Source organism: Phaethon aethereus, assembly GCF_964289735.1.
Source record: "Phaethon aethereus genome assembly, chromosome: 1".
NCBI lineage: Eukaryota > Metazoa > Chordata > Aves > Phaethontiformes > Phaethontidae > Phaethon > Phaethon aethereus.
The window spans coordinates 69,403,135-69,417,943 of NC_138575.1; the positions used below are offsets into that span (position 1 = coordinate 69,403,135).

The 14,809-nt window shown below is 44.7% G+C and overlaps 1 protein-coding gene across 1 annotated transcript in view; it reads right to left on the reverse strand.

Moving 5' to 3' along the window:
* CACNA2D4 (calcium voltage-gated channel auxiliary subunit alpha2delta 4) overlaps positions 1 to 14,809 on the reverse strand; it is a gene marked incomplete at both ends in the record, with an annotated part of 131,319 nt that overhangs the window by 81,391 nt on the left and 35,119 nt on the right. The window contains 6 exons of the mRNA XM_081997832.1: positions 2,773 to 2,844; positions 6,297 to 6,383; positions 7,797 to 7,871; positions 10,298 to 10,378; positions 11,705 to 11,782; positions 13,065 to 13,082. Coding sequence (XP_081853958.1) covers positions 2,773 to 2,844; positions 6,297 to 6,383; positions 7,797 to 7,871; positions 10,298 to 10,378; positions 11,705 to 11,782; positions 13,065 to 13,082 — 411 coding nt within the window. The remainder of the gene's footprint in view (positions 1 to 2,772; positions 2,845 to 6,296; positions 6,384 to 7,796; positions 7,872 to 10,297; positions 10,379 to 11,704; positions 11,783 to 13,064; positions 13,083 to 14,809) is intronic.

Below are 14,809 nucleotides of genomic sequence, written 5' to 3' on the forward strand. Positions count from 1 at the left end.
GCCACAGCTCCTAACCATGACCCTGCTCTGTTGCTTTCAGTCACAACCCTTTTGTACCCTAGCTGCAAGCAAAGGCATTTTTGCCATCAGGTCTCTCTAATAACCGCCCCTTGTCCTTGGGTCTTACTTTTCCCTTCCTGAGATCAATCTGAGGAATCAACGTTTACATGGCTGACAGAGTAATTTCTGTCCCCTTTACTCAGCCCTTCTCTCCGCTGTCTGACTGCCTCATTCTCTTTGTTTCAAGGCTCTGTCAGCACTTTCTTTGTTTCAACCGCAGCTCTGCTTCATCAGCGAGCAGAGTTACAAGTGGGAATTGCTAAGTTTCAGTTCTGGTCCCCGCTCTGTGTGTATTCTGATAATAGTAAAACTGTCACATACTCAGCTTCAGTCGCCTATTGTGCTTCATAAGGCTTGCAGAGTTGCAGAATAAAACAGGTAATATCTCTTACCAAGGCTACATTTTGTTATCTTTGTTTCCCTGAGTAAGGGAGCAAAAAGATGTCCCTAAAATACTGAACTAAAAAAGATATCTTTGGATGACTCAGAAGAAAGGTTATTGAGGGTGCACAGAGACAGAGAATGAGGTTAAGCTAGAGAAATAATCAATCCAGACTTACAAAGTATGGATCTTGCTGGAAAACCCTGATTGCTTTTCTGACAGAATAACAAAGATAATGGATGAAGGGAATAAAGGACATGCAATGTATTTGGGTTTACATAAAGCACTTGAAAGAGCTTCTCATGAAATTTTATTCTAAAGACTCAGTTAAAGTGGGTTTAAATAAGATGCGGAGTGAGAACCAGCTGCAGTACTGCAAACAAAAAGAAACAGAAAACAACAGGGCATCAAGGGAAAAAGATCTGACAAGAGGAACAGACCGACTCTATCTTGGGAGCCCTTATGTACAGTGATCTGTAAAACAGAATAAAACAGCATTTCTCTGCATACTGAAAAAAATTCCAAAGAGCCCTAAAAATTAGAAGGACTGGGCAAATAGGACTGGAATTCACATGGAAAAATGGCAACTGGAAAAAATAGCGTAGAAACATGGAAACAACAGCAGCCATTCCGGCACAGCTGTGGGAGGGAGAAAAAATTGAAGGGACAGTGGAAAGGAGATTTGGGGCTCCCTCTTCAGAAATATCCTGTTGCAGAGAAGGGATGCTCTCTACAGAGCCACAGGGAAAGAGTACTCAAATAATTCAGCACCTGGTATTTGCATACCAGAAATGATACAAGAGACAAAGGGAACAAAAAAACCTGCTTGGACTGAAAAGTGTGCAAGTATCTCAAATGCAGTTGTTGGCAATGCCAAGGAGAGGAAGGGCAAAGCCATTGAACAGGTACCTGGTAGTTGCAAACACCAAAAATAGAGAAAGATAATTCAGTTACAAGATCGAGTGGTACAACCATTCAGAGGAAACGGAGGGGTGTCTTCATTAGGAAATGGCACCATTTCAGCCGTGGCTGTGAGCAGTTGGTTTATTGGAACCGGTGCTGACTGTGGCTTAGCATGGGAGCAGTTCAGCCAGCCTGATCGCTGAAAAAAATGCTCTCTATAAAAAATGGGAAATTTTCCTGAAATATGAAAGCCTTCTGGGCAGTGTAGCTTGCAGGACTCTCGAATACTTCCTAACAGGAAATCATAGAATCATAGAACAGCATGCGTTGGAAGGGACCTTTAAAAGTCATCTAGTCCAACCCCCCTGCAATGAGCAGGGACATCTTCAACTAGACCAGGTTGCTCAGAGCCCCGTCCAGCCTGACCTGGAATGTTTCCAGGGATGGGGCATCTACCACCTCTCTGGGCAACCTGTGCCAGTGTTTCACCACCCTCACTGTGAAAAATTTCTTCCCTATATCTAGTGTAAACCTACCCTCTTTTAGTTTAAAACCATTACCCCTTGTCCTATTGCTACAGGCCCTGCTAAAAAGTCTATCCCCATCTTTCTTATAGGCCCCCTTTAAGTACTGGAAGGCTGCAATAAGGTCTCCCAGGAGCCTTCTCTTCTCCAGGCTGAACAACCCCGACTCTCAGCCTGTCCTCACAGGAGAGGTGTTCCATCCCTCTGATCATTTTTGTGGCCCTCCTCTGGACCCACTCCAACAGGTCCATGATGAAAGCCAAAATCTTTAGAAGAGTTAAATAAACCTGAATGAAAAAGTACCAGTGAACATAAATGTACAAGATGATTTTGCACTGATTCCAAGGGAAGATGTATAACTCTACATTAGACGTGGTAGGGAACATTCAAAAGTCTCCATTTCAGTAGGACTTTTCATAAAATGTCTGTAAATATTTGTATAGAAATTTAATCCTGGACTTGGATAAAGAAAATCAGATTCTGACAGCAAGGGACAGTTTTTGTGAGTGTTTTTGGGTAGGGAAAGGGAATTGCAAAATAGTCTCCAAACCTCTTTCTGTCTAGGTCAGACCAGCATAGTCTCCCACATTCTAAACTCTTGAAGATCTCCATTTCACAGCCCTATAAACAAGGAACAACATGCCTTTTGGCTTTGCCTGGACAAAGTATGGAGCTGTGAGGCACTTCCAATACCTTTGTGAGAGCAGAATGTCGGTAGGTATAAAGAGCACTCCTAACCATGCTCTATTTTATGTCTTTAGCACATGTGTTATATATGTGGTGAAACAATAAAATCCTCACACTCAGAAATGTTGAACCTTAAAACCACATCCTTCTTGGTTCTTCAGCATCTATTTCCCATTCCCTCTCTCGTTTGACCTGAACAGAAGGATAACTTCTTACCCCTTTATCCACAGGGACCTTCACATCCATAGAGAGGTAGCCCGTTTCCCCATTGATCATGGCAGTTCTCAGCTGCAGAGGTGAACAAGATTAGTATTAGTATCTCCAGGCAGGGCAGGACAGGAATTAATAGAGCCACTTGTCATTCACATACAGGGGTTGGCAGAAAAGAGTGACTGTAGGGTTTTTATCCACCCCACAGCTCTTTCTTGCTTCTTTTAAACTGAAAACCTGTTCTCAGTGGTCAGGATCCTTGTTCAATCAGGCTGATAAGTGACACAGAATAATAACAGCTTATGCTGAAAGCTTGTTGATGTGTCTTTTTAGTGAAAGGAAAGGACCTGGAAGCTATGAAATTGCCAGTCCAAGTTTCAGACTTCACCGTTAGGCAGCCAGAAAGTCATTAGCACGGTGCTTTGAGAGCCTGGAAAAGGAGACACCTGAGAAACCCACTAACTCCCCCAGACCGATTCCAAAGCTCTTGGATGTTTTTTAAACCGATTTATAAATTATAGGCTGTATTCAGCACCACTTCTGAGGTGCAGCAAAGCAGCTGTTTAACGCAGCAAAGCAAGACTACGATAGCAGGGTAGGCAGCGAGGAGACCACTTTATTTAATACAGGTTCCAAAGGCAAAATGTAATTTTCACAGTCACTCCCAGCCACTTGCAAGAAAGAGCCAGGGAATTTTTCCACAACTGCGGAGGCTTTGACTTTACGTCCAGCCTGCTGGAGCATATCAGCCTATTGCTTCAGCCTGGATAGAAAAAAAGGTGGGAAGTAACGGATTCATTCACACAAATTGCTTCCTTACTTCCAGAGACAGGCCTCCATTCAGGTGCTGGCCAGTCTCAGCTGCTTTTGCTTTACAGGGCCACAGTTCTGTTTAATGTGGGTTATTTACAGAGCTAGAATATAAAGCTTGTGTTTCTCAAGGCCCACATCTCGGAAATCAAAACACTGACAGGTACTATTACTCCTTTTTGGCTAAGAGCATTTGACCTCCTGCCAGAGCCACGGCGTGCTCTCTGTTCTGGTCTGACAGCCTGCAGCATTTTCTATGGGCTCTGAGTTTAGTTCAGATATTGTTGCTTCATCCATATCTTCTTGAATATCAGGTATCTCTCGTTGCCCCATAAGGCAGTGAAGGGAATCAGTGGATATCAGATCTCCTTGGATCTCCTCAGCTCCAGCTAGTCTGCAGGCAGACTGCTTGTCCTGTGCCCAGCCCGTGGGTGACAGTGGCTGTGGGCTGGTTTGCTCCTTCTTCCTTAATAGCTTTTCCTGCATTGAGAAGTCAGGTACGGTCCTGGTGACTCAATCCTTTTTAGGCAGGACACTTCTGGCAACAGCTGGCCTCCACTTTGAAAGATGTGTAGCAGAGTTTGGACAGAGGGCTTGTCTGGTGCGTGCTGAAGCACTCGTTCCTGACAACCCAAACAGCAAACTCTCCTGCTCCAGGGCAACGAGTCTGTGTTGTCCCCATCACCGGCAGCAAGTGCTGCCGACTCCTTTTCCCTGTCTGCTTCTGTAGTTTCAAACCAACACAGACATACAGTTTACCTGAGGAGTCTCACAACATCTAGGTGTTTTGCCATTTGGTTTCAACATCTTTGCAGGTGAGGTTCTTCTCCAGTGATTCTGTCAACGCTGAAGAGAATCTGTTTGGGTGACAGCTCCTAGACTGCTGGGAAGGATCCCTCAACCCTTCCCTTTTCCCCTCATGCTGAGAATATCCCCATGTTGCAAGCCCAAACTTCCTTGCTGCCCAGCTGCAGAGAGTACAATTGGTATTTTCCAGACAGTGCCATCTTCCCTCCCCTGGATTTCTTTTTAGCAGCTGGCTGTATTACACATCGTTAGCACTTGGGCATATTTTTCCAGTCTGAGTTTGCTGCTTATCGGTGTTGCTGAGATTATACTGCAACTGATGTTGAGTCTGTCATTGATCTAATACTGTAGCTGCAAATCTGAGTGTTGAAATGTTGGCAGCTTTCTGCTGCAGTGGATGTATCTTGAGAGTCTCTAGACTTGCTGAAGTCACGCTGCAGATACCGTTCATGTCACTGAATGTCTCTGTACCCTCAGTGACTCCAGCCTTTCTTTCTTCTGGAAGATGCAGTACAGGAACACAAAGTGGCTTTGTTTTTCATGCCTCTTTTGACATTTTTTTTTCACTGGGTAGTTTTACTCTGCCTACAGACAGAAACTGTACACTTTGCATCATATTTGCATTCAAGTATCAATGTTATTTGGTCAGACAGGAACCTGCTAGCCAAATAAATATGACAGCAAAGCAAAGACCTCTCATTTCCTGGATTTTTATTTTTTTGTAAAATAGCGAGCTAGGTAGAGAGGAACAGTGACTCCGGAGAGAGAGAAAACTACAATGGGAGCAGAGCTCCTAAAAGACATCACTGAACCCACACAAAGCCATTGGCAACCTGCATCTTGGAGGTTCCACTGCATGTAAAGCCTCTTACTTTTGTCTTGCTTTCCGTGGTTCACACCCAGTCCCATCGTGTTTGCTTTCAAATTTGACACTCTTCCACTTCCCAGGTTCCTTTAGTGTGGCCCTTTTTACTTGGCCTGCACTAGTGACAGTAGCTACTTTGATCCTCTTGCTGGGTAGTGTGTTTGTCCTGCCTGTTTAAGTGGGTATCTATACCATCAGATCCGTTTATCTCAGCAGGCTCCCCTGTAATCCAGAAGCATGTGTCCCACAGCTAATTCTATCTTACTCCAAATTCAGTTCTTATCTTAGCAACTTAAGTATCTATTCTCTCCTAATTCTTCTGAGTAAAAGAAAACCAGCCACAGAGGAACCTTTCTACCTTCTCATTATACCTGCGTTCCTAGTTGTGCAACGTGGCAATGTGCAGCTGTTTGTTAAAGTGCGTGCTGTTTCTTGTTTATCACTTTAATTAATATTGCTCAAAAGACAGTCGAAAAGGCATATTCTAATCTTTTCCATCTGGTCAGCTATTGTTTTCAGTGCCTGTGCAATAAGTTAGTTTCTGGAAATTCATTTTTCTCAAGCATCGAAGTCCCTTATCCTCTTTGTTTATTATTAATAGTGACTGCAAGCTTTAATCTCTTTTTGAATGCACTTTCTTCCTTGTTGCAGATCTCATTAGGTGAGTGGCTTGAGCTATATCTCACATACTACATGTATGGGTAACACCGTGGGACACTGCCATACGGCAGCATTTGGGCCATGTACATGGAGACTGGCTCCCTGGAGCACCCTCCAAAGTGCTTCCTTCCTCCTGCCAGTGCTTTCCCTCCCTGTTCCCTGAGAAGGAAAACTCATACTTGGAAAGAAGACAAGCACTTTGTAGGGGATCATCATCCTTGTCCCCTCATAGACCACCAGCCTCTCTTAGTCAGGACCAGTCTGTCCCAGGAAAAAACAGAGGAAAAAAAAGGAGTGCCGGTGCTCCCCTGCCCCTTCCATACAGGCACACAAAGTAATAGAAGGAAGGAGCTACAAAAAAGGCTTAAATTCGCTTTCTGATACTCACTATTTCATCTTGGTCTTCCCATTCCACTTCTGAGAGATCTACGCTGTTGTAGTTTGGCTTAGGTTTCAGTTTCTTTCCTTCTTTGTACTGGCATTTATTAAAAAAAAACAAACAAAACCCCCATAAGTAAGTGGCTAGATAACTTCCTAAACTAACCAATTAGGAAATTATATCTAATTTGAAAAATAGGGGTGTCTCATTTATTCTCTGCCTGGGAAGGCAGCTTTTGGGTGCAAGTGCCTTCTCGGTCCCATATCATGTATATGTTTATGCAGGTAATGTGGGGCTAGGATAGTTCAAGTGGGAGAGGCTGTTCCAGGAGCAAGGGACAAGCAGGAACACAGATAAATTTACAGGTAAAGGCTACAGCCTCCTTTGTGAATATTCTTCCACATGGATCAGTACAATATGCTTGCCTCCAGGAAATCTGTTTTTTCTCACAGCTAAGAGTGTAATCCCATTAACACTATAATACCAGCAGGAGATCTTTTCTGATTGAAGTTAGGCTTTGGCTCCACTGACAGAAAGGTAGGCTTTTCACCTCGGGCTAACTGATACAAGAGAGCTATTTCCCTGTAAACTTCTGGGTGAAGGAAAAGGTGTGAAGCAGACTGAGAGGCCAATTTCAGGTGGAGGATAAAGCAGTGCCCTTGCCTAGGTTTGCCTTGCCCCATCCTGGAAACACGATGTGTCCCTTCACATAGTGAAGCTACCCGTGCCTGCGTTCTCCCTGTGCAAAGCTGCCTTTCTGAAGGCCATTGGCGTGAAGCCCTGCGGTGGCACTTTCTCCTGCCGGTAACTGCACCAAGGCTTATAGCTGTGTGCAGGTAGATTTGTGCCGACGGGCACGTGTATGAAATGTAAAATCATTGTGTGCCTGGGTGTCTGGGTGACAAGGCCAGCTGTGTGTTTGTAGAGAGATGTGTGGTCTGGAGCTCCAGGTGGCCCCACGAGGGAGAAGCGTTGTCCTTGTATCCACTCCTTCAAGTCCCAGAAGGTCTTTGCAGCCTACTGGTCTCTACACCATCTCTGACGTACTACGTTACTAAGATTGTGGTACTGGACCCTGCTAGCCTCATATTCCCAAAACGTCCAACGCTACCGCTGCTGGGTAGCTATTACTGGGGTGTTACTCATGCTGAATCTTCTTGTAGGAGATGTGCCTGAGCGAGGGGAATTGTTTCTTCAGCCCAGCAGTGAAACCTTGCATGGATGCAGATACATGTGCAACCACAGCACAGAAAGCGCACACAAATATCAGCCCTCACATGCACTCATATGGAGAACAGGCAGGCAGGGAACCTTACGCTTCATACGCGTGTGTGTACATATATACATCTATGCATGTGGAATTGATTTCTCTGGCCCTTGTGCTCTTGAGTGCCTATATATCAGATTGGTAGCCTTCACAGCTTAATAAAATATGAGAAATCACGAGTATCCCTGAAAGCCACTGCTTTCCAAGTAAGCAAAGGTTCTCAAATTCAGAGCTATACATACCAAAGGACGGAGGTCTGGGTGTGAAAGGATGTAGCCATTGTTGGTGTTCAGAAAGGCGTATCCATGGACACCAAGCTGGAGAAAGAGGCATTAGAATAATTAGTGCTCTTTAGCTAGAAACACTGGTGTGTAACGGGTGCCGCTGATACCCTGGCACCACCAATATTCGGAAATATTTTCCTTTTAAAAGGTATTGACCAGCAGAAAATAGGGTCCATCCCAAACCATTTATTTCCTGCTCTGTCCAAGCTGGCTACCTGTTCTTGGATGCACAGAAGGATGGGCAGGTAGTTGGGTTTTGTACACATTCAGATGAAGATGCTCTCCTAGAGTCTGATTGTCCTTGCGGACAATTACCACCCAGATGCAGAATAAGCTCTCCACAGCAGGCAGAGAAGCGCTGCACATAAAATGGGCAACAACGGGGAATGTCGGAAACAGTACAGAAACAGCGGTGACAGGTCTGTATGCCCATCACCACCTATGCACAGCAGTGAATGAACAGGTGAGTATGAATCACACAGATGGCTTCGCTGGAAACCTGGTCGGTCTTCAGAGGAGCTCTGCGTTACGTTTCTGTGTTGGCAAGACCAGACCTAGCTTAGGCCAGTTGTACAAGCCTGTAGTCTTAAAAGGCTTTTTAAGGAATAGCATAATCTAACAAGAGCAGACACTGGCTAACCTGATCTGCAAAAGATTTCTGAGCGTGCAATTACTCAGATCAAACCCATATATAAGACAAATTCCAGCTAAACATGGAGTTGCTAAACACCCGCTGATAGCCTGCGCTTGCCAAAACAAAAGGTGTCTCAAGGAAAACAAGAATGGCTAAGGTTTCTATCTTAAAAAAAGTGTTGCAACTTTATATTCCTGTAGAGGCACTCCTGGAGGGATAACAATAGGGAAGTGAGGAGGTAAGTAATTTACAATCCGTCTGTGCTTTTTGGAGGGAATGAATCCTGTATTTCACACATCCCAGATCAAAACTTTGGACTCTCTATGTGAAACAGTTTTTTGCAAAGCACACTGAGCTCATCTTAGCGTGGCAAGAATGAATCCAAGACATTGGATCAGGACTACAGCAAACTTTCTTGTTGGCCTATTAAAGCTGAAATTTCCCAGCCCAGTAAGTGCAATCATAAAGGTATGAGCTCTCAAGGGCTGTAACTCTGGAACTGGTCCTTTGTAACCTGCATGCCGGGGGATTCAAGTTGAGGATCCTAGCTTTCCAAATGATCTGGAGTTGGAAGAGGTTCTGGGAAGTCATGTCCTGCCTCTGATGTAAAGAAATCCTTCAAATAATTTTCCCTCCTTCCCTAGCACTGCTTGGAGGAAAAACTTATGTCCCTCTTTGGCCCGAAGAAAGGTTATTGTGACACATGGCCTTTGAAGATGAGACGGTATTAGTCTTATAGAGGAAATAAATGTCTATAAAAAGTTGAAGCTCTTAGACAAGGTTCACCCAGACCCAAACCAGCTAGCTTCTGCATGCTGAGTGCATGCACCCTGACACTCATAGTTCCTGGGTTGCCTGAAGGATCATTTCCTACAGCTGCATGTGAATGCTCTGCCCTGCATCCATATCTGGAAGCACCACACAAATTCATAACTTCTGACAGCACTTTCAGTCCTGTGAGTCTTCAGCAATCAGATTTTGGACAACTGCCTAACTGGTAGTAGTTGTCTGAGAGTTATTTTAGAGAAACGGAAAACTTGAAATGATGGCTCAAGTTGCCTGATTTTGTGGTGATCCTCAGATGTCCTTGCTGTCTCCTGGTGTGCAGACTGATTGAACAAAAGGTCACTGCACAGAATTTACAGCAGAAACTAATCAGTGCATCTCTGAGGTGTTTTCCTATGGATGAACACTTTTTTTTTTTTTAAATATATTAAGCACAGAGCTAAAGGAAAGTTGTTGGACTAACAATTCTGGAGAGAAAAGACTCTATCTAGGTACAGCACAAGTCAGTGAGAGCCAACTTCCTGTACACTGTCCTGCTAAGAGATCTTCATGCTGATCTGGAGAAAGGAACGTCTAGTCATGACAGAAAAGTTGGCTCTCCATAGTCCATTCAGTCCTCAGTTTTTCTGCTAAGAATATTGACAGGGAAACTAGTTTAATTTTTTTTGCCAGCTGGCATGGCAGCTTTTGTCCGCTGGGAACTGGATATAAAACTTTAATTCTTCTGAGATAGGCTGTCAGATCCATATAATCTCTGAGGGATCTAGGCTGGTGACCATAAAGATGCAAAGGCTCCATGACCTGTTGCCAATCTACTGGATCATCCAGTCCTTGTGTTTCTGAAGCAGCCTAAGAGCTTCTAGTAGTGAATGATTTCCCATGTGCTGTGTAGAAACCACACATCACCGCATCCAACGTCTCTTGCTTTATGCTCATAGTTCTTCCTACAGTCAGAGGAATCATTTTTCAGTCATGCCCATGGAAGAACAACTAGTGACTTTGCTGTGCAAAATAACAAATTGCATTATCTCAGTCTTACCTTATACCGTGGAGCAAGTTTTAACAACTCCCTCAGTGGTACATCAGAGCCCACCACACCCAGGAGAATGCCATGAGAGCGCTTAAAAAGAAAGGAGAATCCATTTTTAGAGGCAAAACCTAGGTACCTTTCTACCTGAATACACATTATTGCCTTCCTACTAGTCTCTCATGTATCCTCTCTAGGCTTGTGTGAATATGTTCATTCAAACCAACTAGCATACCTCAAAAAGTCTAAAGGGGTTGCTCTAGTGTTTATGGAGGGGAGTATTTCTACCCAATACTAGTCAGCATTTTTATTATGATTCAAAGGTAACAAAATCACTGAAAACAAGTTCTGAGGGCAAAAACCTGCATTCATTATGTGTAAATAACAGTAAAGACAAGGCAATCATGCAAAGCAACATAGATCAGTTGATAACTTGGGCCAACTAAACCAAACACCAAATACAAAATTGTTAACCTAAGAAAAAGGAATGCAGGAAATCCCCACCAGATGGGGACCTGGTTGTTAATAAACATCTGGTGAGTATGGGGGAAAAATGACACACAGGCTCCCACTTCAGTGCTGTGCTAATACAGGTGCCAGCCTCAGGTGGAGAAGGCAGACAATTGTTCATAGGACCTAGATGAAGCTTATGTCTTGTACAGCAATTGTGAGGTGCCATCTGCCATTTAAAAAGGGTGATGAGAAACTAGAAATGGTAAGGAAAAGAGTGTCCTTTAGACAAAGGTTTCAAAACTTGGAGGAAATGCCCTTATGAAAGACACCTAAATTGTTCAACCTTTTTCTCTTATCGAATGATAGATGTGTTTGACTTTATGGCAATGTAGAAGATGCTTCCCAGGAGAAGATACCGAAGAGTACAGGCTTTTTAATCTGGCAGAGAAAGTCATTATGACAGGAAGGTGAGGCCAGACAAATTGAAAGTGGAATTTAGACACCAGTTTTTAACAGAGAGTGAGAAACCACAATGGAGAGCTCAGGGCTGGATGCCTTTCTTCAATGACACTTTTGCCAAACACAGGTTATTGGGCTCATGAAGGACCGTCTATATGAAATGTTAATGTCTGCCATAAAATGCACAGACTAGACAAGGTAATGATCTCTTCCAGCCTGAAACTTTATGGATCTTGGAATTAGGCTCAGTTTGAAAATAGGAGGGATAAACCAGGGAGAAGTGTCATATTTAAGGGGTGTTTTGAAGAAATAGCATTCAGAGGAAATGACAGACTACCATTTTGACAGATAAATTATCCACCACACATCCTGTCAGAGGTCTACTGCAGTCCCTCATATAGCTGGCTTTTCTTTCCGAGACCCATGGGCTGTAAAACCCCGCAAAGGTCCGCTGCATCCTTTCACCTCTGCTGGCTGGAAGGAGAGCGAAGCCCGCGTTGTACTCACCGTCTCGTTCTTTTTGCTGAAGACTGGCATAGCCACTGTTGTCATGAGCAACAGACTTTGAGCCTGAGATGCAAAGAGCTGCCACAGAACGACGAGCCACGTGTTAGCGAATGCAATACCGCAGATAACCCGAACAAAAGGCATTGGAATTCCCAAGGACCCCAGATGTTGATTACAATTATCCACCTCTTTGCCTCCCACACCCCTCTAAAAACAGATGGCAGCACTTTTCAATACTCTGTATCCAAGAGGATTGTGGGATGGGTGCTTGCTTGTGTGGAGTGATGAGGATGGGATGAAAGCCAGTGAAATGTGTTGAAACAGGAGAAATTAAAGAGCTGTTTTGATGAAGAGACAGGAACCTGTAGAAGTGGTGGCACAATTTATACCCACCATGCATTGGGAGTGTCGACATGAGCACTTATGCAACAAGTGTAAAAACCACCAACACAAGGAGCACGGAATAGAGAAAAGCAACACAAATATGAGCAAAATCACAAACAAGGTATCATCTATATCGCAAACACATGAATACCATGAATGAGAAACACAACAGGGAAATATTTAAAAGGCACAAATACACACAGAGTCTTCTTATATATACTTGTTACTCAAGCATCTAAGCTTAGGAAAAACAGAGACAAAATCATGATCCAAACAGATACAACACAGTGAGCTAGCTCTACAGGGGATACAGGACATGCACATGTAATGGGGTAACAGATGCTCCCAGTACTGCAGAAAACAGATGCTCTAAAAACACACACGAAATGAGGTAAAACAGGCAAGACACATGCAAAGGAGTCTCCCAAACATGCCTAGCCAGCAAAAGGATGTAATCTCGTGATGCCAGTAGCATCTCCCTTTCATCTCTCATTTGGTCAAGTAAGTAGCAAGGCAAGAAATGACCTCCTGTCTCCATTACTGTACATGCTGGGGGCCATACAGGAGCCAGTCAATAACCTATACAGTCTCTTGACGGACAGTTGAGCCTGGTATCTTGAGTTACTGGTCTGGACGATTCTTTGTAGAAACTTCCCATTCACAGCAGCACTCACACTAACACACAGCAAGTAAACTTCTCTGGCACTTACTGGACATATGGAAAAAGAGATCCGGTGAACTAAGCTACCGCACAACACAGACACCCCTACCCACTCTGAACCAACAGCACAGCACAGCTTTCCAGTACATCCAGCACTTCCTCTCCTCTTCTTGCCAATGTAAGAGGGCTCCTTCAGTGCTGCAGCCCGCACCCCCCTCCAGATGTACAGGCCAGCTGTGGCTGTGAGCGCTGGCACTGACACACCAACTGGCACAAGGGAAACAGCACGCTCACAAAACACAGGGGTGCAGTTACCTCCTCAGACTGTGGCAGCTAGTGAGAGACACGGATGAACAGATGAATGAATACATGAATGGAGGAATGAACCGACGATGGGTAAGGTTGGGGCAAAGAAAGAGAACGGCAAACCAAGCCAAGAGGCAAGAAAAGAGATACAGCAAAAAAAGTGCAGCAAACAAATCCCTGTGGCTGCCTTGGGAAGTGTGACTCCATGCAGCAGTGCCAGGGGTGGCATGCCTGCTAATAGAATAAACTTGCCGGGTAGTTAGTAGCTTTTCTGGAGGTTTTGCTTAGCACACTCAAGTACCATGCTCTCACTTGGCACAGCTCCTGCAGCAGAAGACATCCCCATATCACCCTCACAGAACTAGTGTGCCATGGCTGCAGCCTCAATGCTCAGCCACAGCACAGAGGTGGCAGAGAGTCCCTTCCCACAGGAGTCTCCTGAGTATAACATCTATGCACCATGGTGGTGCAAGCCTGGCTGCCTTGGAGGTATTTCTTGGGGTTTGTGTGGTCTTGACTCCGAGCACCGCCACGTGTGACCTGGACTTCCACATTCCCTGCTACAAAGCTAAGCTCAGTACCCCTAGTTTTGCTCCAACTCAGAGAGTTCAGGTTTCCCACCGTGGATCTTAAACCCAAAAACTGTGGGTTCTCCCCAGGGTTGTGGCAGACACCCTAAAGCTGCTGCTGGCCAGACCAGAGCCAATAACTTCAGTTCCACAGTGGGACTGTGTATGGAAACACTCTCAATGCTTCTAGAAGATTTTTCCCCTCAGATAGTATAAACAGTCCCAAGACCTCGTGTTAGAGAGGGAAATCTGACTTCTGGTCAGCTCTAGCTGTCACAGTTATGCAGACATTTCTCTGGAGTGAAGAGTCCAGTGTAGGAAAAAAACTTTATCTCCCTGAAAACACAAAGAGCCCCGAAAGAACAACTGTAACTTCCTCTTTCTGAAATGTAAAAAGGGATGGAGAGGGAGACTGAGGAATGTGTTCTATTTGGGGAAGTGCAGGGGAAGGCTTCTTCAGTAGTGGTCTACTCCTTTCTCTTTCCCTTCACTCCTTTGAATTTCAAAGCTGCCTTGGTGACACAACGCTGTAATAGCAGCTGCTCGTGGTCCAAATATCTTAAGTCTTCCCGTAGGGCAGGCCTGAGACAGAGCAAGGGGCAGTGGGAGTGCTGGCTGTCTGGTCTTTCGCGGTGTGTCCTTTACCCACAGGGCTGAGCCCAGGGCCGCTGCGGTGACTACGTCTTGCTAGCTCAAAGAAACCAAAGGGTGAGCCTGCTTCCCAAGCCGAGGTCTGCATCTCTGAGTGGCAAGCAGTATGCAGGTAGCTACTGGGCTGGAGGAAATAAATCTCTGTGACCCGTATCCTGAGCTGTAAATAATCTTTCCTGTGAATAATCCTTTAAAACGTAACCTGCTTTCACAGAAGCACTACTTAAGTCATGCTGTGCCTCTGTGATTAGTCCTGGGCTCCTGGGTCACCGCAGATTCAGACCTGAGTCTGCATACACATCTCAACTCCAGGAGTGAGCAGAAAAGAAATACTGTCGGTCTCAGCAGAGCCAGAGATCAGTAATTTCTATCAATCAACCAAATCCTGGTTTTACATAAATTTCAGGACTTTATCTGGATTCTGACACACATGAGATATTTAGATGGGAAACTGGGACAAGTTATATGCCTAATACTAGCTGGGTGTCTAACACCTTTGTCAGTTTGGCCCATAGGCCCTACTGTTTGCTGACT